General features: G+C 39.9%; 1 protein-coding gene across 2 annotated transcripts in view; it reads left to right on the top strand.

Moving 5' to 3' along the window:
* cadps2 (Ca++-dependent secretion activator 2) overlaps positions 1 to 22,233 on the top strand; it is a 174,761-nt gene that overhangs the window by 72,300 nt on the left and 80,228 nt on the right. For both annotated transcript variants that reach the window (XM_013915256.1, XM_013915255.1), the window contains exon 13: positions 15,267 to 15,454. In XM_013915256.1, coding sequence (XP_013770710.1) covers positions 15,267 to 15,454 — 188 coding nt within the window. The remainder of the gene's footprint in view (positions 1 to 15,266; positions 15,455 to 22,233) is intronic.

Here is a 22,233-nt window from a genome sequence, read left to right as displayed (position 1 = left end):
CAATGGGGCGTTCAATGCCATCTTGTAAAAATGAGTACTCTGGCAGAATAACAGTTCAAATGAAAAATACACCAGAACAAACAAGCAAACAAAAAAGAAGTGTGGGGTACCTTTGAACCAATGAACAAAGTATAACCATTTATACTTTTTAACATAACCCGACCCCGTCAATATGTGTATCTCTCACACTTACAGGGGGTCATATGATTGTTGAGTTTTTCTTTGTATCATTGTAGGGTCTTTACCTTACAATATAAAACAATTTGAGGCAACTGCTGCTGTGATTTGGTGCAACATAAAAAAAACTGAATTGAATTGAATGTTATAGAAAGAACCTGATAACTCCTTTTGAGCAAACACTTTGTAACCTTTTGGTGAAGTTGGTACCTATTAACTGTGTGAAATCTTCACTCGTTTAGCGCTGTGCTCCAATAAACTTTCAATGATTCCTGACCCTTTAAAAATAAGAGTTGACAACGTTTATACCCAGTCATACACTCAGATGTAGTTCAGAATGAACATTTAACCATCTCTTTCGAGCAGGTTTGATGGTAGTAGTTACTGTATGTGCATTCTTGGTGAGATTAGCTAAACTGGAAGATTTCCTTGAACTGACTTCTCTAGTCTCCGAATGATGGAAATTACTATCTGTGTGAAGCCATACTAATGAACGTGTTACTTACTGTGAATGAAGGCTAAATTTGGGATGTACTAGTGGTTCTCAAACTTTTTACAATGAATACCACCTCATAAAATATGTGGCTCTTGAAGTACCAACATTAAAGTACAGTAGTGTATGCCTATTTAGCACCATATACAGCTTACATGAGACAATTTTATTTCTTTTATGAATGTTATTTATTTTAACTGTCATAAACAGGATGTGACAGTGAAAATAATAATAAAAACTGTAATGCATTAAAACATTTAGAACAGGTAGATTATCCGGTCTTTAAGTGAGGACATACAGTATGAATCCCGCTTCCGGGTCAAAGCTAGTCTGTCTTTATCAAGGCTGTTGTGTTTTTAACATGTTTTAATGCTTTGTATCTTGTTCTGTTTAATCTCAGTAAGACCCTAAAAATGAGGCAGTGATTACTGTCGGACTCTCTTGGTTTTTATTACCACTGTTCATTTTAAAGCTCAGTTTTTAAAACCTTACAATGTAACTAAAGCCCAGCCCATGCAGCAGTATATTAATGAATAATCTTGTATTGTGGATGGATTATCTCAGTTGTTCTCCTGACTGAAGCTTGATTCATTTACATCATCCCAACATGCGATTGCATTTGTCCTTAACCATCGGGAACCCTTGTGTTAGCTTTTATCGAGTGGCAAAGTTAGCGTTCATCCTCCAGCTTCACTGTGCTAATGTGTTTATATCAGGGGTCGGCAACCTGCGGCTCCGGAGCCGCCTGTGGCTCTTTAGTCCTTATAGTGTGGCTCCGCGTGGTTTGGGAAAGTAGATTAGTAATAAACAAGTATTTAGTTGAAGTGTATTTTATTTATGTTCTTTTTTTTAACTTGTAGTTCTAAATTGGAAGATTATTGTGATATTGAAATATAAAAATAAAATTATATTTTATTATTTTTTCATTGCTCAAAATAAGCGTCACACTCGCGGAAGCCGGCGTACCTGCCAAAACGCCGTGCATTTATCGAGACTTTCAACCCCAGGTAGGCCAATTGTGGGTCTTCGGATCCACATTATGTCAGCAGCTGTTCTCCACCGTGAACTATGTTAAAAACAAACACCGCTCATGCCTCACAGATGACAGCTTACAGTCCTGCTGTTCAGGGGGTTCGGAGGTTCAGGAGCAGAAATTCCATTGTACCACGGCAGACCTGACGATGTTTGCATGAACACGCTTTTCAGCATCTCTTTATTGACCACTTTTCACACATGGTTGCTGACGCATAGAGCCGGCTTTCAATATGTGTTAATTACATAAATAAAATGTAATTTTCTCTGTAGCACTTCATGGATTTCATAAGCAACACACCTTAGTTGTTCACACAAAGAATAAAGGTAAAAAAACAGTATATACAGTGTTATTTTCATTTTATATGTCAAAAAGTATTTGCGGCTCCCAGTGTTTTCTTTTGCATGGAAACTGGGTCCAAATGGCTCTTTGGGTCTTAAAGGTTGCTGACCCCTGGTTTATATTATACTAACCATTGCTGTGTAGCTTGCCATCACGTAGCACATCATTATATACCAGCTAGTCCAACTTCAGTAACCCTACAACATCACTTTAGTTTCCTGTCTTCATTTATGTCGGAAGTGATAGCAGAGCTGTACATTTTAACTTTTTAGAAATCCCTCAATCAGAACATGGTATATTAATTAATCTTAAAAAAGTTTTTGGGTGGGCTCCCTCTAGTGGTACGTGTTTGAGAACCACTGTTCTAGTTAATATAATTCTTTGTGTACTTCTCAGTTATTCTTTCAACTGCTCCTTTGAAGGATCATCTCAATCATCTGCCTCAATCTCACCCAATGCTTAGCACCCTCTTTTGTTATACCAGTCCTGTGCATGTCCTCCTTCACTCATGAATCTTCTCATTAGTTTTTTACTTTTCCCTGGCATCTCCATATTCAGCATCCTTTGTGTATTGTGGCAGTAAGGACGGACCGCACCACCATAGTTCACACTTTTGACACACTTTAATCCTCGGTTGCTGTTTCAACATACCTGCAGCTTTTCAGCTGCCAGCCATACATACACAATAACAACAACAAACTCAGGACCCAGTTAATTCTTTTTATGCAGGGAGGTGTGATTGCTGATGACGCTCCCTTGCGTCGGCTTCCCCTGCCGCGGGGCCACAAACCACACCTGCCAAATACCCTCATTGCTCGACTAAGGCCAGGGAGGTCCGGCTGAATCTACTCCTTGCCAGTGGCCAATGGACCAGTGGCAGGGATGAATGGGATCTGGGAGTTGATCACGTATCCAGCGGCGGCACAGCAGGCACAACCCATGGCTCATGGGGAGCTTGCCAGGTGTCTGGTGCAGTAGGCGTGACATGAGACAGGGCTCACAGGTGGTTTGGCAGTTGTCGGTCCATCCGGTGCACTAATCTCCGGCTCGGCCAGAGCACGTCCCACCGGCGTGACAACTTCTGGCGAAGGCGTGGCAGGTTCCTCCTACATGCACTACACTTCTTTATTGCACCTTTCTATGGTCTCATCCTCCATGAGGATACTGTTACTTGTGGCTGTTCACCTTGAAGACAAGCATGTCACTAAGCACTGCTGCCAAGCCCACCTCAGACATGAGCAAGAGACATAAATATGAAGCCATACCAACTCGAATGGTGCCCAGATTAACAAGGTTGACATCAAGTGTTGAGGAACCAGGACACCCTGATGAGAAGTGTGCTAATAGAACAAGATGGCATCGGTGAGCAAGACATGAAAATGAGGCACTTTTGGAATGCTACTATGTAACCATCAGTGCAAGGGGATACATTAATAGGATGGGAGCGCTGGGGGCAGTAACTCCCAAAATAGGCAAGTCAATCTTCACAGAACAGAGCTCAACTTATTACAGGTGGATTTTTTTTGAGACTTCTCCTTTCAGGCGCATGAGCATTTTGGATAAACTAGTCTTTGATGGAAGGCTTGTCTCTGCTTATCTTCTCCATGGGTATGTCATCTGGACTAACTGCCTTCCAATTTCATTCTCTTCACAGCTGCCCTCAGTTCCTATTTACTAATCCTTCATGATTTGCTGTTTTCCATTGGTTCTTTTCTCTCTCTGTTTATTTCATAACCTTGTTAAAAGTACTCCTTCCAACTTCTCAACATATTCTTTTCAGTTGTTAGTAGAGATGGACCGATCCGATATTAAGTATCGGTATCGGTCCGATACTGACCTAAATTACTGGATCGGATATCGGAGAAAAATAAAAAATTTAATCCGATTCATTAAATATCACGAAAGCACCTCACAAAACTTGCAACACGCCGTAACTCACCTCAGAACGTTAGCACGTCGGAGCAGTATGCATCACGTGATAGAGCGGCTGTGGCATGCAGGACCTGTCGGTGGTCTGGATAGTATTTGGAGCTTCGCTAGCAACCCGGCATTTCATCTCCGACAAAGTTATCCCCGAGAGAAGTAAAGCAAGTGTGTAAGTCCATCTCTGAATGTTTGTAAAGCATTCCTGCGTTAAGCTTAACGAGCGACTGCCTCTCGCTCTCCGGCTGCTACTTCAATCATGAAACTGCTTAACGATCAGCTGATCGGCTTTTCTGTCGCGAGTCCGTGTCTCTTGTTTGCTTTTGGCCCACTTTGCACCAGAAAGAGGAAACCAGCGGCTGAACAACAGCAGCACGTTTAAGCTTGATAAGCTGTTGTTAGAATGTATTTAATATTACTTTCTACACCAGGATCTTTTTCTACGTAGCTGACGCTGGTAACTGTGCAGGGGCGGATCTAGCAAAGTTTAGCCAGGGGGGCCGATAGGGCATTAACAGGGAAAAGGGGGCACAAAGACATACTTTTCTTTCTTATTCTCATTTAAAATGTCGAGTTTTTAATTATTTAATATTTATCTGAATCTTATACCCAAAGTTTTAATCTGATGTAAAATGTATAGAAGTCCATTATTGTATATAGTAACTGTTAAGTCTAATATACCCTAGTAAGCTATAGTACTTTTTCCTTTGGGAAGGTACCATCTGTGCAGTCTGCAATTTTGTTGAAGAAAGATGTTGAATCTATTTAATATTTCTTGAAAAAGAATTGATTTCTGTGTATTTTTTTCACACTGCATCAAATTAAGGTTGATTACGTCGATTAAGCATCATGAGGTGGAGCGTGAGGGGTGGTTCCCTATTTTTTATTTATTTATTTTTGTTGTTGCTGGGAGTTGGAACCCTATTAGTTAGGTTGCTTAATATTTATGCTAAGTACTCTTTAAAATACCAGAATTGGGAGGATGGTGTAGGTTTAAGTTTATTAGATTGATCAGTATTGCTGAACTATGAAATATTTTTTTTTGCATACAGGTATAACAGAATAGCTTTAGTGTAGTTTTTGTTTTAAACTTGAGTATGAACTCATACAAAATGCAGCAAGATATTTAAAAAACAGTTTTGTTGATTAAAAAACACTATATCGGATTCATATCGGTATCGGCAGATATCCAAATTTATGATATCGGTATCGGTATCGGACATAAAAAAGTGGTATCGTGCCATCTCTAGTTGTTAGTACATTTCCATTTATTTTAATAACCCGGATCTGTTGCATATTCTTTCCAGCTCATTCTCTTTGACTAACAAATTGATAATGTCAGGGAGGTTAAAGTTGGACCCAGAAGGCAGACCTGGAGATGGTGAGATTATTTTTTATTAAGGATGTGGCAAGCTTGGCAAATGTGAAACTGGGAAGAGGGAGCCTCAACTGAGGGGAAAAAGTCAGATTCAGTTCTGCTTGTAGTTGCAAACAAATGAATTTTGAATGTGTGTGAATGTTAGATTGAAAACACTTACATAAGAAAAGCCTGGAAAAAATTCTTGTGAGAATGGGTGAATGAGGGAAGATGTATAAAACCACTTTCAGTGCTCAGTTAAAGTAGAAAAGTGCCATATAAGAACCAGTCCATTTACCAATCAGGTATGTGTCTCTGTGCACTGTACCTTGTAAAGTCTATGAATATAGCTTGCTACCAAAGCTAGTTAGCATTAGCTGGTAACTTCGAGACTTGAGCGTAGAATTCTAAGTGTTCACTTTTGGTTATAAACCCCCCCCAAAAATGTCAGCATCAAAAATATTATCATAAGGATTTGTAATGTGTAGGTAATAGTCATTATGTCAATCTTTTATTTCCAGAAAGTGGGTTTATACACTATTCTGCATTTAATCATTTGTTATTATTAATCAGTGGCTCTCTTCCACATCATGTCTTTGTCCTGACTTCCTCCCATAACTCCCAACTTATTGTGGCAGATGGCCGTCCCTCCCCGAGCCTGGTTCTGCTGGAGGTTTATTCCTGTTAAAAGAAAGTTTTTCCTTCCTACTGTCACGAAAGCACTTGCTCATAGGGGGTCATATGATTGTTAGGGCAATTGTTTTTGTGATTTGAGATGAACTGAATTGAACTGAACTAAAGTGAATATTAATTCTGCATAATATTTCTCTAAAAGGATGTAAACTGTATGGAGTACTGCACATGTAAATTTTTGCCTAATTCCTCATTAAGAATAATTTAGAATACTTTGTAATCTGACTGCTTGAAAAAAAAAATCACAATATCAAAAATGTCACTAGGGTTGCCATAGAAACTGAACACATGCTTGGTTAACCTTTTAGCTGTTTAAAATGCTGAGGGTAGCTTGGGTAGTGGCATGAAATGTACAGCTTTGGTGAATCTGGGACCAAGGATGACTTGAGCTAACTGGCAGATGGTTGTGTTCCTGACTTACTGCTTGCACATAATGGAAAAATCTTAAATGGACTGGTTCTTACATATAGCTTTACTACTCTGAGCACTCAAAGCGCTTTACACAACTTGCCTCATTCACCACTGACACAAGCACTTTTTTCTGTCCTCGTTCTATGTAAGTGCTTTCTATCTAACATTCATAGTGTGTGAATCACAGCCATCAAAAAGGAAGTTGGGGTTAATATCTTGCCCAAGGATATTTGGCATGCAGACTAGAGAAGATGGGGATCACAAACCACCAACTTTCCGATTAGTAGGTGACCTGCTCTACCACCTGAACTAAAGCCACCACAGGACATACTCCAAAGTTGGCTGTCAACATGAATGCTTCAGGAGCAACATTATGTGACCTGTTCTAGGGTGGGGGGCGGGGGACCTGCGCCCAGGTCTGGATTTGTTCTTGCTATAAAAGTGACCAAATCTTTATGTGTGTGTGGAAAAACGCTCCCCTAAGTGATTTCCAGAAATTAGTACTCAGACCCCAGGGTGTCTGCACACCAAATCACCTGCAGCAGAAGACACAAAAACACACACAGTCTGCCCAGATCCTGACAGCCAGATGCCATCATTTGATTTCAGCACATAAAGATGTAGCTTTGCTTTTTTTTAAGATTTAAAGTTAAACTTGTATTTTATTTTGTGGATATCAGCTGTGTCACTGATAGCACACAAACTGAGATATCAAGTAGAAACAGGAAACAATATTACAGGCAGTTCGTGAACATTGGCCTAAAATACTCTTATAATTTTCAGTCCTCTCAGAAATTCAGCTTGAGTTAATGTTGCATTAAATCTGCCATTAATTATGTGTGAGGAAGCGGACACTTTTTAAACCTCGAGAGATGCGGTGGAATGTCTAACTTCACCCAAGGTTTTCCATCAGTGACTCTATGAAGTCTGGGTACTTGCGCATATAGGCACAAACAACATTAGGGACCCATTTCCTGACCCGGAGGCGCAGGGAAACAGCCCACCAAGGAAAACCCCAATGTGCATGTAGCGTACAAGTATACCTACCCCTGCCTGCCCCCTCTCACCTAGGGCAAATCCTGAGTTTAACAGAGTCCAACACCTCTCCAGGAAACTGGTTGCAGACTGTGTACTGTGGTGAGCCTGACTATAGCTAGTTGGTTAAGGCACCAGGTGATCCTGTCTCAGGCAGGGAGACGTGGATTCCTTAAATTTTTCCACTATTATTTTTTTTCCCTGTCAGAATCGCTCTTTGTCCTCTCTCACCCAGGAACAATTTTAGTGTTCTGTAAGCAATAATATATGATCTTAAAGCAGTATACCTACACTGTACATGCTGACCTTGTATCAAACTTCCACATAGAATAAACCTGTGTTCTGTTTATATTTATTCTTTACTGTCAAACTATTAAACACCACTGAGCGTGCAGCTGAGAGAATAAAAACTAAAACTGTCCTTTAAACATTAATTTAATGAAATCTTTGATTAAAATCTATCAGATGTCTGAATGATAGCATTGTCACATTGATAAGGCAGTTAACTTAGTCTGTATTTTTGTTGGCTTTCTTTCCAGGCTTCAGATAGACTAAACTTGATTAATATAGTAGCTGTTTTCCAGTCTTACTGACCAAACCCCTTAAAGTGCAAACTATAATGCTATGTTACTCTACGGTGCTTTTCTCTTTACCTCTCACACTCAGCTGCTTGGCCTCTGGCAGTTACAGTGGGGCAAAAAAGTATTTAGTCAGCCACCGATTGGCAATAACACTTAAAATGATGACAGAGGTCAGTAATTTGCACCAGAGGTACACTTCAACTGTGAGAGACAGAATGTGGAAAAAAAATCCATGAATTCACATGGTAGGATTTGTAAAGAATTTATTCGTAAATTAGGGTGGAAAATAAGTATTTGGTCACCTCAAACAAGGAAAATCTCTGGCTCTCACAGACCTGTAACGTCTTCTGTAAGAAGCTTTTCTGTCCCCCACTCGTTACCTGTATGAATGGCACCTGTTTGAACTCATCATCTGTATAAAAGACACCTGTCCACAGCCTCAAACAGTCAGACTCCAAACTCCGCCATGGCCAAGACCAAAGAGCTTTCGAAGGACACCAGGAAAAGTATTGTAGACCTGCACCAGACTGGGAAGAGTGAATCTACAATAGGCAAGCAGCTTGGTGTGAAAAAATCAACTGTGGGAGCAATCATCAGAAAATGGAAGACATACAAGACCACTGATAATCTCCATCATGCTACGGGGCTGTTTTTCTGCCAAGGGGACAGGACGACTGATCCGTGTTAAGGACAGAATGAATGGGGCCATGTATCGTGAGATTTTGAGCCAAAACCTCCTTCCATCAGTGAGAACTTTGAAGATGAAACGAGGCTGGGTCTTCCAACATGACAATGATCCAAAACACACCGCCCGGGCAACAAAGGAGTGGCTCCATAAGAAGCATTTGAAAGTCCTGGAGTGGCCTAGCCAGTCTCCAGACCTCAACCCCATAGAAAATCTGTGGCGGGAGTTGACAGTCCGTGTTGCTCGGCGACAGCCCCAAAACATCACTGCTCTCGAGAAGATCTGCATGGAGGAATGGGCCAAAATACCAGCTACTGTGTGTGCAAACCTGGTAAAGACCTATAGTAAACGTTTGACCTCTGTTATTGCCAACAAAGGTTATGTTACAAAGTATTGAGTTGTATTTTTGTTATTGACCAAATACTTATTTTCCACCCTGATTTACAAATAAATTCTTTACAAATCCTACCATGTGGATTCATGGATTTTTTTTTTCACATTCTGTCTCTCACAGTTGAAGTGTACCTCTGGTGCAAATTACTGACCTCTGTCATCATTTTAGGTGGGGGAACTTGCACAATCGGTGGCTGACTAAATACTTTTTTGCCCCACTGTACCTTGCTGGTCGTATTACTTGTTTAACCTCTTCAGATTTTTCCCCATAGTATAGTTTCATCTTCCTTTGTAAAATCAGTTACTCTAATGCCAGTACATTTATTCATAATTGTGATTAGTCATTTCTGCTAACGTCACCCATTTTATGTGAATGTACAAGGGAAACCCTGGGGAAACTTAGTGAGTTGATAGCTAGCTTCATGTGACCGCTTGCCACTGTTAGGGTAAGTGAATCCAGATTGACTAATGATACCATGGGTATGCTGAACCAACTTTGTGGTACAGGCCTCAAGTAACGTGTCAGTAATTGTGAGAAGAATCACTAAAACTAATAAATTCAGTGTGTAAAGTCTTCTTGTTTTTTCTTGTAGACCTTCTATTGGGTCTGTTTGGCTGAGCTGCTGTCATTTCAGCTTCACTTTGCTGTTGATAGGCATACACAAGCATATCTACAGGTTACAGAAACTAAACAGTAGTGCTTAAATACCAGCCATGTCTTGCCTTTGTTTTGGATTCCCAGTGAGACAAAGACGGTGATATTTTTGATGAAGAATATGTAGAGCATGTAATTCTACATATGCCATGCAAATCTGCATGATGAAGTGACTACTCTTGTCTGGTGGGGTCAGAAGAATTCTTGGATTAAAAAATGGCCTAACTGGCCAAAAAGAAGTCAGCAAGACCCGGAGGTAAAAAATCCTTAGCATTTTACTCTCAGCTTTCCATCTGTAGTAAGGTGATGAAAAGCCAAGCTGTTCGCTACTTCAGAGCTGCCACACTGCTTTGACTCCTCATGGGTCATGTCATCCCTCAGAGGGGGTGGCGGACGTTGGCGCTCTGACATGGAGATAGGCAGCCACGGCTGATGGAGCTAACAAGGCAGTCGGCTCGTTAGCTGCTAATTGAGCTGTTAGTGCCAAGACTGGAGTGTGCCATCTGTTTGTCACAGAGGAACATCTTGTCGCTTAACGCCTGCCGACAAGACCCTCTCTCTCTCCTTCCGTGGTGCGATATTAATAGCTCAAGTCCACAGACGGAAAGAAAAATGAAGAAATTGAAGAAGTGACAAACAAACTGAGAGTTTGGGTGGGTGGGTTGGGGGTGAGGGGGCTCTGTCAGGTCCAGTTAAACCTGACAAGAAACAGCATGTCACTTAGACTCTAAATAAAAAAACTGGAAGTAGTTTTCATTTCAAATCCTTAAATGATCTTTCAAGCAGATTTTTTTTAAGTCAACATAAATAATTTCTTGCATCTTCTTTTGGAAAGATGTAAAAAAAAAAACAAAAACCTCTTTTTTGTGGTTTATGAATTGAATGGTGTTCATAGTGAATTTTCAAATTCAACCAATACTTTTAGGAGGCTCACTGTGAGTAGTAGTGGAGTAGAAGTTGCCCATTCTCACATCTAGCACCTAGCAGGAGAGGTTACCTCATATTCATTCTCACTACTCTAATTCCATACCAGGTATAAGATAAAAACATGTAGAAGCTGTTGGTGTAGTATATCCAAACTGCTGACCCTTAAGCATCCTTCATGCTACTTAGCTGCAGCTGTTGCATGGTGACATAAACAGGAAAAATATAGAACTGAAATGAATGGATCAGACAAATTGGATCAGCGCTTCCCTCCTGAAAGTACTCTGTTTGGCCTTGTTGAAGGTACTGCCTAGTGGGTTCAACCTTAGAGACCAAGCACCCACTTACACACTGTGTATTCTTTGAACTCTTTTCCAGAGACTTGACAAATAAATGGCTGCGTGTGGTGGCCAAACGTTCTGGAACGGTTGAAGTTTGTGTACTACCATACATACCTTTTTGACTGTGTTATCTTTGAATATAACAAGTTCCAGTATAAAATGTCTTTGGAAATAGGGCTGGGCCATATTATACCGTTCACGGTAATACCGGTATAATGTTAGGCAACGATAGGAAAATAAAATATCGCGATAGAATATGAGTAAAACGCGCATGCGCAGTGCCTTTGTTTTCATACGCACATGGCCGATTGTTGAGTGAAACAGATGAACCAGAATTGGTTTGTGAAAAAGGTGCAACTTCAGTGATGTGGAACTGGTTTGGTGTTTGTCCGTCAGATACACGACAAAGCACATTTTTTTGCAGAACATAGAATAGAATAGAATAGCCTTTATTGCCATTGTACAGAGTACAACGAAATTGGAGTGCCACTCCCTTGGTGCAAGATTCAATAATAAATATAATGTAAAATATAAAAAGTACAATAAAACAATCACAAGTATTCAAACAATAGTAAGTAAGATATATACAGCATAGCAGCATTAATATAATGACAGTATGAATAGCAGCATGATATAATGGCAGTGACGGTATGGTATAGCTAAGCAGGTTCAATTGTTTTTGTGCTTATTTACTACGGTGATAGCGCTGGGAAAGAAGCTATCCCTGAATCTGTTTGTCCTGGTTTTATGTGACCTGTACCGTCGGCCTGACAGTAATAGTTCAAACTGTTGATTGCTGGGGTGAGAGTGGTCCTTGATGATATTGCCAGCTCTGCTGAGGTACCGAGAGTTTGCAATGACCTCCAGGCTGGCCAGAGAGCAGCCAGTGATCTTCTGGGCTGTGTTGATGACCCTCTGCAGTACTTTCCTGTCCGCAGCTGAGCACCCTGCATACCATGTTGTTATGCCGTACGTTAGGATGCTCTCTATGGTGGCTCTGTAAAATGTCATCAGCAGCCTCTCCTCCAGGTTGTTCCTCCTGAGCACTCTCAGAAAGTGGAGATGTTGCTGGGCCTTTTTTACCACTGCCGTGGTATTTGCAGTCCAGGAGAGGTCATCAGAGATCTGCACGCCCAGAAACCTCATGGAGCGTACCCTCTCCACACAGTTCCCGTGAATGTAAAGTGGGGCCGGGTCTGCTCTGCCCTTCCTGAAGTCCAAGATAAGTTCTTTAGTTTTCATGGTGTTCAGTTGGAGGTTGTTAACTGAACACCACTCAGTCAGTCTGTTGACCTCATCTCTGTAGTCCGACTCATCCCCCCTTGAGATGGGTAGGGGAGCAGTCATGCAAGCGGCCGTCGTTATTGTCGTATTTGTCGGACTAAGATGCTCTTAAATCTGGGAGTAATCTGGGTCCTAAACTCCGTATGCTTCAGGTCAAACGAACACTGCAGCATCACTGAGAGTTAAAAACTGTCTAAATTCTTTCATCTTTAATAAAACGATCAGCATTGCTGCTTTACCAGGTGTAACTATGAAGTTTAACTTCCAGGCATCCATGAAAACAAAAGTTATTACATTTAACGGAGTTAGAAGTTAGCAGGAAGCTAGCGGGAGTTAGCTCGCTAGTTTTGCTAGTTAGCTAAGCATGATATTGCATGTTCTGACTGAGAGATTTCTGAAAAAATTCAAACGTACAGCTCTGCTATCACTTCCAACATAAATGAAGAGAGGAAACTAAACAGCAGTGACGTTTGTAGGGTTACTGAAGTTGGGCTAGCTGGTATATAATGATGTGCTACGTGATCGCTAGCAACACAGCTATGTTAGCATAACATAAACAATGAAGCTGGAGGACGAACACTAACACTTTTACACTTATAAAAGTTAACGTTAAGGTTCCTGATAGTTAGAGACAAATGCAATCGCATGGCAGGATGCTGTAAACGGACCAAACTTCAGTCAGGAGAACAACTGAGATAATCCATCCACAATACGAGGTTAGTCATTAATATAGTGCAACAACATGGGAACAGAGCAGCTGCCAGAGAATTCAACATTAATGAATCAATGGTACAGAAGTGGAGGAAGCAAGAAGAATGAGTTTAATAAAGTTTGATTTATCTGACTGCTTTGTTTCGCTTAATGTGCCTTATAATCCCGTGCACCTTATGGTCCGAAAAATACGTACTGCACACTGCAGTTTAATGTTGCAAAGCACCTCTTTTTAACTTCAGTGGATATTATACATGGTTATGCTCAGGATGTGTCAGCCCATTTCTACTGGAAATGCCTTTTGGTTAAACTTTCAGCAAGGAATTTGCATTTGCACTGTTACATTTTTATAAAGCTTTAATGTACATAAAAACCAGCTTCTTGTTTAAGTGAAAATAAATGGAAGGTTGTCTTTTTGCACTAGTAATGTTGTGGAGTTGTATTTTGTCTCGCATCAATTATATATCGTTATATTATTATATATATATATATCGTTATCGCAAATTTTCAAATATATATCGTGATAAATATTTATGGCCATATCGCCCTGCTCTATTTGGAAAGACCATTCATTTCTGCCTTTTCTCATTTTACTTGATTTTTCTTTCAATATCAGTCACGTCTTAACACTGAATGTCAGCATAAATCTTTGCCTCTTTCGGCTTAATCACAACAATATGCAAATACGCAAACTCTACACAGACTGGAACCTTTTTTTTTTAAAATGAACAAATGAACATTGAAAAAAGTATTCTTCCCAAGTGAGTTACAGAATCATCAAGGCACGAATGCTATTTATTCTTAATTCACAAAAGATTCAGTGTATTTCAACCAGTGATCTCTCGCCTAGTTTTTCAAAGAGTCTTTGAAATCAAAGTATAAAGTCATGACATTTCTGTAACATTTTGTATCCTAAAGTGGCTGTGCTGGAAGAAAAACTATTTCACAGAAGCACAATCAAACAAAAGAACAACCTTCACTTTACAATTTCATGTATTTGAATTTTAGACAATATCACTTTATTTTATTAAAAGAAACATTTGATCTACCCACTGTCATTTTGCTATACAAACGGACTCTTTTGACTTTCAAATGACAGGTAATCCAGTACATACGCAACCTGTGTTGAAGGTGAAACTGTTTCTCTCCTGGTTCTCTTCTCTCCTGAGTTGCTTGTTGCCTGGTGAAGAGCTGTGTGTGTGTGTGTGTGTGTGTGTGTGTGTGTGTGTGTGTGTGTGTGTGTGTGTGTGTGTGTGTGTGTTTTGGGGGGGGACTGTCAGCTCACTAGAGGCGCTAATTTGTTAATGTTCCTTCTGTTAGGAATCCTAATTACTGTTGTAAGCTTCATGCCTAATTTAGTGATTATGTGCGAGATGACTGAGCTAATGAACATCTCAAGATGTTCCAGTTGTTCCACACCTTTTTCCTGCTTTTTATCTTTTTAAATTCTAGCAGAGAATTAATAATAGAAGAGTTAACCTTTGGACTGGTTTTTAATTGTAGTATTTTTGAGTTTGTAGTGCCTAATTGTGGCATTTTGTTTTGCATCTCCCACAGTTACAGGAATTTGTGAAGAGGATGTTCAGCCATGTCTAAACTTTGGAACAAACTGTGTTTTCTCTCAAGTCCTAGGTTTATCTTTCTTAAAACAATAAAATCATTCACATAAATTATCTTTTATTAGTCATGCACTTTGGCTATAAGGATCCCAACACTGATATGTTTGATAAACAAAGAATATTTACAAAAATGTAACATCAATTTATTGTTTTACGATTGAAAAGCACTGAAATGATAATAAAGTCTATAGATTAATTTAAAAAGTTTTATAAAGGGAGGTGCAAGGAGGAAAAATAAAACTAATGCATTGTTCTATGCTGATAGTAAGGCATGGACAGGTTTGTGAAAAACTGCAGGTAAACCTGAAGTAGCAGAGGCATCAGATGAGTCCTCATCAGACACCACAACTGCCCCCCCGTCTTGTTTTTGAAAATCGTTTCAATATAATTTTAAACTATGCTTTAAACTTTAAACTTTATCTAGCGGATGTTAAGTTTGATAAGATGAGTGGCTTGAAAGAAATGTTTAATCTGTGGAAGTTCTCCAAAAAAGAAGGCAAAATTAGTCTAAATAACCCGTACACGTCACTAAGGTCTGACGCTTTATTAGCCAATCTTTGTTGGTTTGTTTCAACTTATCTGTCTGGTGTGCATGTATTTTATCTTTAGGGCTGGTTCAGTCCTGGTCAGGTGTTTGTCCTGGATGAGTACTGTGCTCGGTATGGTGTTCGAGGCTGCCACCGCCATCTGAGCTACCTGAAGGAGCTGATGGATTATTCGGAGAACAATGCTCTCGTCGACCCAATGCTGCTACACTACAGCTATGCCTTCTGCGCCTCCCACGTCCACGGAAACAGGTAGTTAGGAATCATTAGAGTAACTGCACTCCACAGGCATGGAGATCTTTGTCTCATTTCTACAGAATGAAAAGGTCTAAATAAGAGCATAGATGGTAACAAATGTTGATCACTTAACATCCACTCGCTTGGTGGCAAATCACTTAGTGCTATTGTTAGGGCTAGGTTTTATTTTATCCACATGGTAAATAAGCATAGTTTAGGAAACTAGAAGATGTTAACTTTAAAATCAAATCTCTAACATACATTTTAGCTTACAGTTCTTCAAGATTTCCATTTGGGAATTTCAGATATGTCAAATATTTATATGGAATAGATAATTCCATGTAAAGTAGTCTGGTGCTTGCTAAGATGTTAGGTTTTGGGACTGCAGGGATTAAAGTATACCAATGCCAGCACTGTGTGTGGGTAGCAAACTCGAGCTGCACATCCACCCCTAACACCCTTTGTGAACTTTTGTGTGTGTGTTTTATGATATCACAATGTTTATCTTTGCTCCTGATGAACCAGAGTCACAATTCCTTATGGTTGTTAGAGAGCTTCAGTAGTTGAATATAAACAAAAATCCTTTTTTTTCTCTTAATTGTTTGCTAAAATCACAGACGCTGCTGTTTTTTCCTCTACGTATTGTTAAAGGCACCTCAGTTTTGGTCATTTTTATTCATGTTTCTGTATTTATCCCTTATTCTTTTATATTGGCTTTATTTCTGCTTCTTTTACTTTTTAATTTCCTAATTATAAAAATTGTATTCCCGTTTAATTATACCTTTCTATATTAGCTTTTGTAAGGCACTTTGTGACTCTTATCTCTGAAAAACTATATAAATACATATTTCACGACTTCTTAAAGCAGTCGTACTCTTTTGCTTTGCACTAATCTTTCTTCTTGTTCTTTCACATAGTCCTTTTAGGGTTCACCACAGTGGATCAGCTGCCTCCATCTCACCCTAGCATTCAGTTCAGTCCTACTTAATTGCATTCATAAATATTCTCAGTGGTTTTCCACTTTTCATTCTCTTCATAGCTGCCCTTACTTTCACCTTACTTACCCTCTTCGTCCTGTTTTTTTCTCCATCAATCCTGCTCTCTCTCTTATTCTCTTCATTCATCTCCCCCATCAAAGTACTCCTTCCATCTTCTCAGCACAGTCTCTTCTCTTGTTAGTACACTTCCATCTTTACTCTTTTCTTTATGTTCAACCTTATGCTCAACTCAATAAACAGCTTGTCTACTTTCTTCATCTCTTCGACTATCCCACTTTAGCTTTGCTTTGTCTTCTATCCTCCGTCCACAGCATACACTACATATCTTCTTGGCAGTTTCCCTCACTACCACAGCCATTTCTGTTCTTTTCGCAAAATTCATCTGCCTCCACATTCCTCACCTTAACACCATACCAACCCAAGACCTAATCATCACCTGTGTTCGCTTCACCTACATGTCCACTGAAGTCTCTCCAATCATCACTCTTTCCACCAGGAATACTTTCTGCCACTAATCCCACTTGTGGGGCTAATGCGCTGACAACTGTCAACATCACACCTTCAGCTTTACTTCCAGAACACTCTTTATATACTTTTCCTTGTTTCATTTTTGTATAGTAGCTCCACCTCAGTTGTGATTTAACAGTTCTTGTTAACAGCTAGTTTTTCTCTCCTTTATGAATGATAATTTATTCTGAAGGGTCGGCCATTAATCTTTTTCTTCTCACAATTTAATTCCTAACTAAAAGTTATTTTCTCATGTCTTATCGTTTTATCGTTTTATTGTTTTAGTGGCTTTTTTCATTTTTATGGCAAATTGAAAACATGTTTGCAGCTTATGTCTCTATTTTAGTGGCTTAAATGACACTATGACTGTGTTTTATTTTTTTAAGTAATGAAAAACAACAAAGCAATTTTGTAAGGTTTGATTTTCCTGCTTTGCAGCCTTTGTGAAGAAACTATAAAACAGTATTATAACTTACAGGATTAAACAGTAGTGTTCAGTTATATGTTAATGCCTTTATAATAACCTTTTAGTCTTAAGAGATGTGAGCAAATATTGCACGTTTTTCACAATTTACAACAATAACAGTGCAAACATCTTCCTGATATGCAGTGTCAGGAAGCTGTACCTTGTCTGCTATGACAGAATCAAATTGGATCCATCTAAATTTGGTGAACATTGTGGGGCTAATGGTTGCATCTTTGGAATAAAGCGGTTTCCTGCATCAAAAAAGCAAAGAAGCAAGTGTCTAAGCTACAGCATCTCTAATCCTCCCAGTTGTAGCTAAGTTCCTCGTGGAAGTGTTTATTTACAGGCCCTGTCCCTTATGATAATGGGAGCCAAAGTGTCACTACACTACACAAATTTTGTAAAATACAACATAATCAATTGTGTCTGACCTTTAAATCAATAACTTGTGCTGTGTGTTTGATAAAACAGTCAAACTTTAGCCGGCTTCAAAAGGAACTCTGAGATGACTTGTTTGAAGGTTTGCGTAAGTTTGATGAGATGGATTTGAATCAGGATCGAGTTTAAAGGAGCATTATCAGAGCCAGCGGGAGTCACCTGTCAGTTGAGATCTCTTCTGCTCAGAGCCATCTACACCGCAGCAACACAGGATGTGACAGCAGCTTTTACCTCCCCCAACCCTTTAAACAACAATCCTCTCCATCTACACAGACGTAAATAGGGGAGGAGGTAGGTGACAAACAGAATCACATGCCACTCGGCCTCATCTCCTTTCTACAAATGTAAGGTGAAGTGGCATCTACACCCAGTGCTCTGCCATGCCGCTCAGCAAGCTCGACTCATGACAACTCTTGTCAACTGACATCATCACTAAAGAGCCAGAGGGTTAGTTGGATCCCGCAGGCAGATGTAGTACTTATTGTTTTCACTTGAGCCAAACTGAAAGCAAACACACAAACTTAAGTCTACAGGGATACATCTCCCCATCACCATCCCCAACCCCAGAGAAGCATTGACAGCAGCCTCGCCTCCATTGCACTTGCTTCATTTAGCAGCAACAATACATCTAAGCCCCGACAAGCTGTCACTCAACACTCTGCCTTGAGTGCTACCAAACCAAACACCGCTTTGTGTTGTGTTTCTCTCAGCTCGGCACATTTTGAGTTTGGCTTCTTGCCAACCTGTGCCCCGTCTGATTTGTTTTCAGCTGTAATTTCATTCAGAGGGTTTGAGTGACATTTGCTGGGAAAATTCAGTTTCTCGTATCATTTGAAAGCTCTTGATGAGCTCTTTGTGAGTATCAGAGAAAATATGTCAGCTTCCAACTCACTGAATTGATTTTAGTAACCACTAAAGACCCCATTTAAAAGAGATTTTTCTGTGCCTTTGTGCTTGCTTTTTTATTTGTTGTAAAGTTTTCATGGAAATGTTACAGAAAGTGCACACAGACAACAAATCTGCTGGCATGGTGCATTCACATTCAACCTTATTGATTGGAAAAAAATCAGTTATTTTGTCTGAGTTGTTTTGAATTAGGCAATGTTTTGACAGTTATGGGAACACTTGACTGGCTTCATACTGCCAAACAGACTTTGGTATCAAACTGCTTTAGTCAAGGACGTTAAAAGTGATATTCATGTAAATGAAAAATAGGAAATATTATTATATTAATTACGCATAAAATTGCAACAAACTCTGAAATATTAAAGTCAGTTTTCGTATTGTTTAGGTTTTAAAGTAAAGCTTTAAAACCTAAACAATGGGGCCTGTTTCACTATTGTCACATATGTAACATAACTTGTGAAATGTTATTCCTTGATAGCTTTGTTTAGACTGTTTAGACTGCATTTGGAATTTTACAGCTTATGTTGCCTCGATGTGGCTTAATCGATCTTCAAATGTGCCCTTCAAAAAATGTCAGGCTGGACATTAAAGAACCAGGAAGTGCAGAGGATTAGTAAGGAGGAAATGAGGACGACAATCAAGAGGATGTAGAGTGGAAAGACACTTGGTTCAGGTTTGGAGGTATGGAAATGTTTAGGAGAAAGGCCGGTGGACTTTTTAACCAGATTGTTTTATACAGTCCTAAAAGTGAGAAGAACACATATGTGTGAATGAGAAGGTGTAGTAAAGATGTAAGTAGAGGTAGTGAAGGTGGACAAGTTTAAGTATCTGGGGTCAATTATGAACATTGCACAAGAGAGGCGAAGAAGAGAGTGTAGGCAGTGGTTGAAGGCATATATTAGAGGTGATCTTTGACAGAAGGATAGCAGTGAAAGGGAAGGTTGATAAAATAATAGTGAAACATGCCATGATTTATGATTTGGAGACGGTGGCACTAACAAAAAGACGAGAGGCTGACTTGGAAATAGCAGAGCTGAAGATGTTGAAGATTTTTAATGGAAGCAACCAGAATGGAAAGAATTGGTTGACTGAATAGTTGTTAACTTGTGCCTGACCGATCCAGTAACAAAATCTCATTCTTGATGAGCTGCATGTTTGATCTGGCAAAGATTTTACACCAGATGGCCTTTCTGATGCAACCTACCCCGTTTATGTGTACCGCTGTGGCTCAGGACACAGATATCATTAAGAACAGCAACTTGAATAACTGCTGTTACTTACAGGAGTTAGTTTTGAGGGTATTTCCTACCTAAAGTAATTCCTCTAAAGATTTCTCATGCGGGGAGTTTTCTTTACACACAGAGATTTATAGTTTTCCTTTTCCATGAGGTTCTCTGCTGGAAGTAGTACTAAAGGTCTGATGACCTCTGATTTCCTTTTTTCTGAATTCAGACAAAACTTGTTTCTAAAAGTCTTAGAAACATGGTTTCTAAGCAGGTACCTACTCTGAATGGCATTGCCTTGGCCTCTGTATATAATGACATTGTGAGGAATCTTGAAGTCATTTGTAACCAGGATATACCCTTCAGTGTGCTCGTTAACTGACTGTGATTGAATCCTTTCTGTCATCTGCACAATGCTGCTAAAATTAAAATGTTTTCTTCCATTTTTTCCTCTTAAATTAGAAACATCCTGTGTATGATGCTGAAAAATTAGTTTGATTTAAATAATTTTATGCTTTACTATGTAATCAGAAGCACACATGGATCAACTCACATGCAGCCTGTTTTTTCAGTTGATCCTGTTTTTTTCTCTTTACTTTTACTTTTCTTGCTTTTTTTCTTAGTTTTTTACTTAGTATTTTAGAGAGTTTGTTTTAATATCTTTCTTTTCAAAAATGTGGATTGAGCGCGTTTTGGTTCTCCTTGTTACCGTGGAACTGTTACTTTCATTGAGGAATGGGACCGTGGCGCAGCAGCTACACACCGCACACTTTGTTTACTCCAGAGATCAGCTGATCACCCTGATGCCAGCCAGCTAACCAGCCAGAACCATGGATATACCGGCTGAAATCTGGAGAAAAGTACACCATGGATGCAGAGGTGGAGGACAGAAGAAGAGAAGGAGGGAGACGGCGAGATAGGCCTAAACAGAGAAAGAGGTACAAAACATGTCTGTCATCAGGATATGCCTGATCACAACACATCTGCAGAAGGTCTGGAGCAGCTGTTCAGGCCGACAGGGACAGTGCAGCCAGTGGTGAGCAGAAAGGAGGGCTTGCCGTTCTTGTTAATAACTAGTGGTATAACCCTGCTCACATAACTATGAAAGAGCAGATTTGTTGCCCGGACACTGAACGGTGCACTGTTGGGATTTACTCATGTAATCTTGTTGGCGGTTTATGCTCCTCCTTCTGCTAACCCCACAGCTGCACGTGACATTACCCACTCCGCCATAGCCCGGTTACAGACTAAGCACCCGAGTGCCTTCATTGCTATCTCAGGTGACTTCAACCATGTCACCTTGGACACTACACTGCCAACTTTCACACAGTATGTGGTCTGTCCCACCAGGGGGGGGGATAATTTTAGACCTACTTTATGCTAATGTCAAGAATGCATCCCCTCAGGGTCATCTTTAAATATGTGTGTGTGTGTGTGTGTGTGTGTGTGTGTGTGTGTGTGTGTGTGTGTATATACACTACCGGTCACACTCATGGCATTCTTTCTACAATATACATTAAATATTCTTCAGAAAGTTCTTCCCATATCTCTTACATAAGTTCATATAAATGTGTGGCACTTGTAGGTTGCTTTGCTTTCACTGTTCTGTCCAGTTCACCCCAAACCAGCTCGATGGGTTTAAGTCTGGAGACTGTGTTGGCCACTTCATGTTTTCAAGCTCACCATCTCGTTCTTTTTTCCTGAGATAGTTCTGGCATAGCATGTACTTATGCTTTGGGTTGTTATCTTGCTGTAGAATGAACCCCTGACCAACTAGGCACATATCAGAGGGTATTGCAATGCTGTGGTAGCCATTTTGGTTCAGGGAGCCTCCCACTCTGTACAAGTCAGTGATCCTGGATCCAGCAAAACAGCCCCAGACTGTCACACTTCCTCCTCTATGTTTGAGTTGATTCCACACACTGTGGAACCATCCTCTCGCCTACTTAGCGGCATACAAAGATCCTGCGTGATGAACCAAAGATTTTAGATTTTGATTAATCAGTCTGTAATACCTTCTTCCAGACTTCAGTAGTCCAATGATGGTGTTTATTAATGGCCCAGGAAAGCCTTCTTGCCTTATTCTGACATCTTAGCAATGCCTTTATTGCTGCAACTCATCCTGTCAAATCTGCAGCTCAAAGTCTTGTCTTTGAAACTGAGACTTGCTTACTACCACCACTATTAAGCTGTGCTTGAAGCTGTTGTCCTGTGAGCTGCGTATCACACAGAAACTTGTCCTTTGGTTCAGTGGTG

Source organism: Pundamilia nyererei, unplaced genomic scaffold (genome assembly GCF_000239375.1).
Source record: "Pundamilia nyererei isolate P.nyererei 1_Seehausen unplaced genomic scaffold, PunNye1.0 scaffold00278, whole genome shotgun sequence".
NCBI lineage: Eukaryota > Metazoa > Chordata > Actinopteri > Cichliformes > Cichlidae > Pundamilia > Pundamilia nyererei.
The sequence above is the reverse complement of the archived record's forward strand: the minus strand, read 5'-3'. Positions and strand labels throughout refer to the sequence as shown.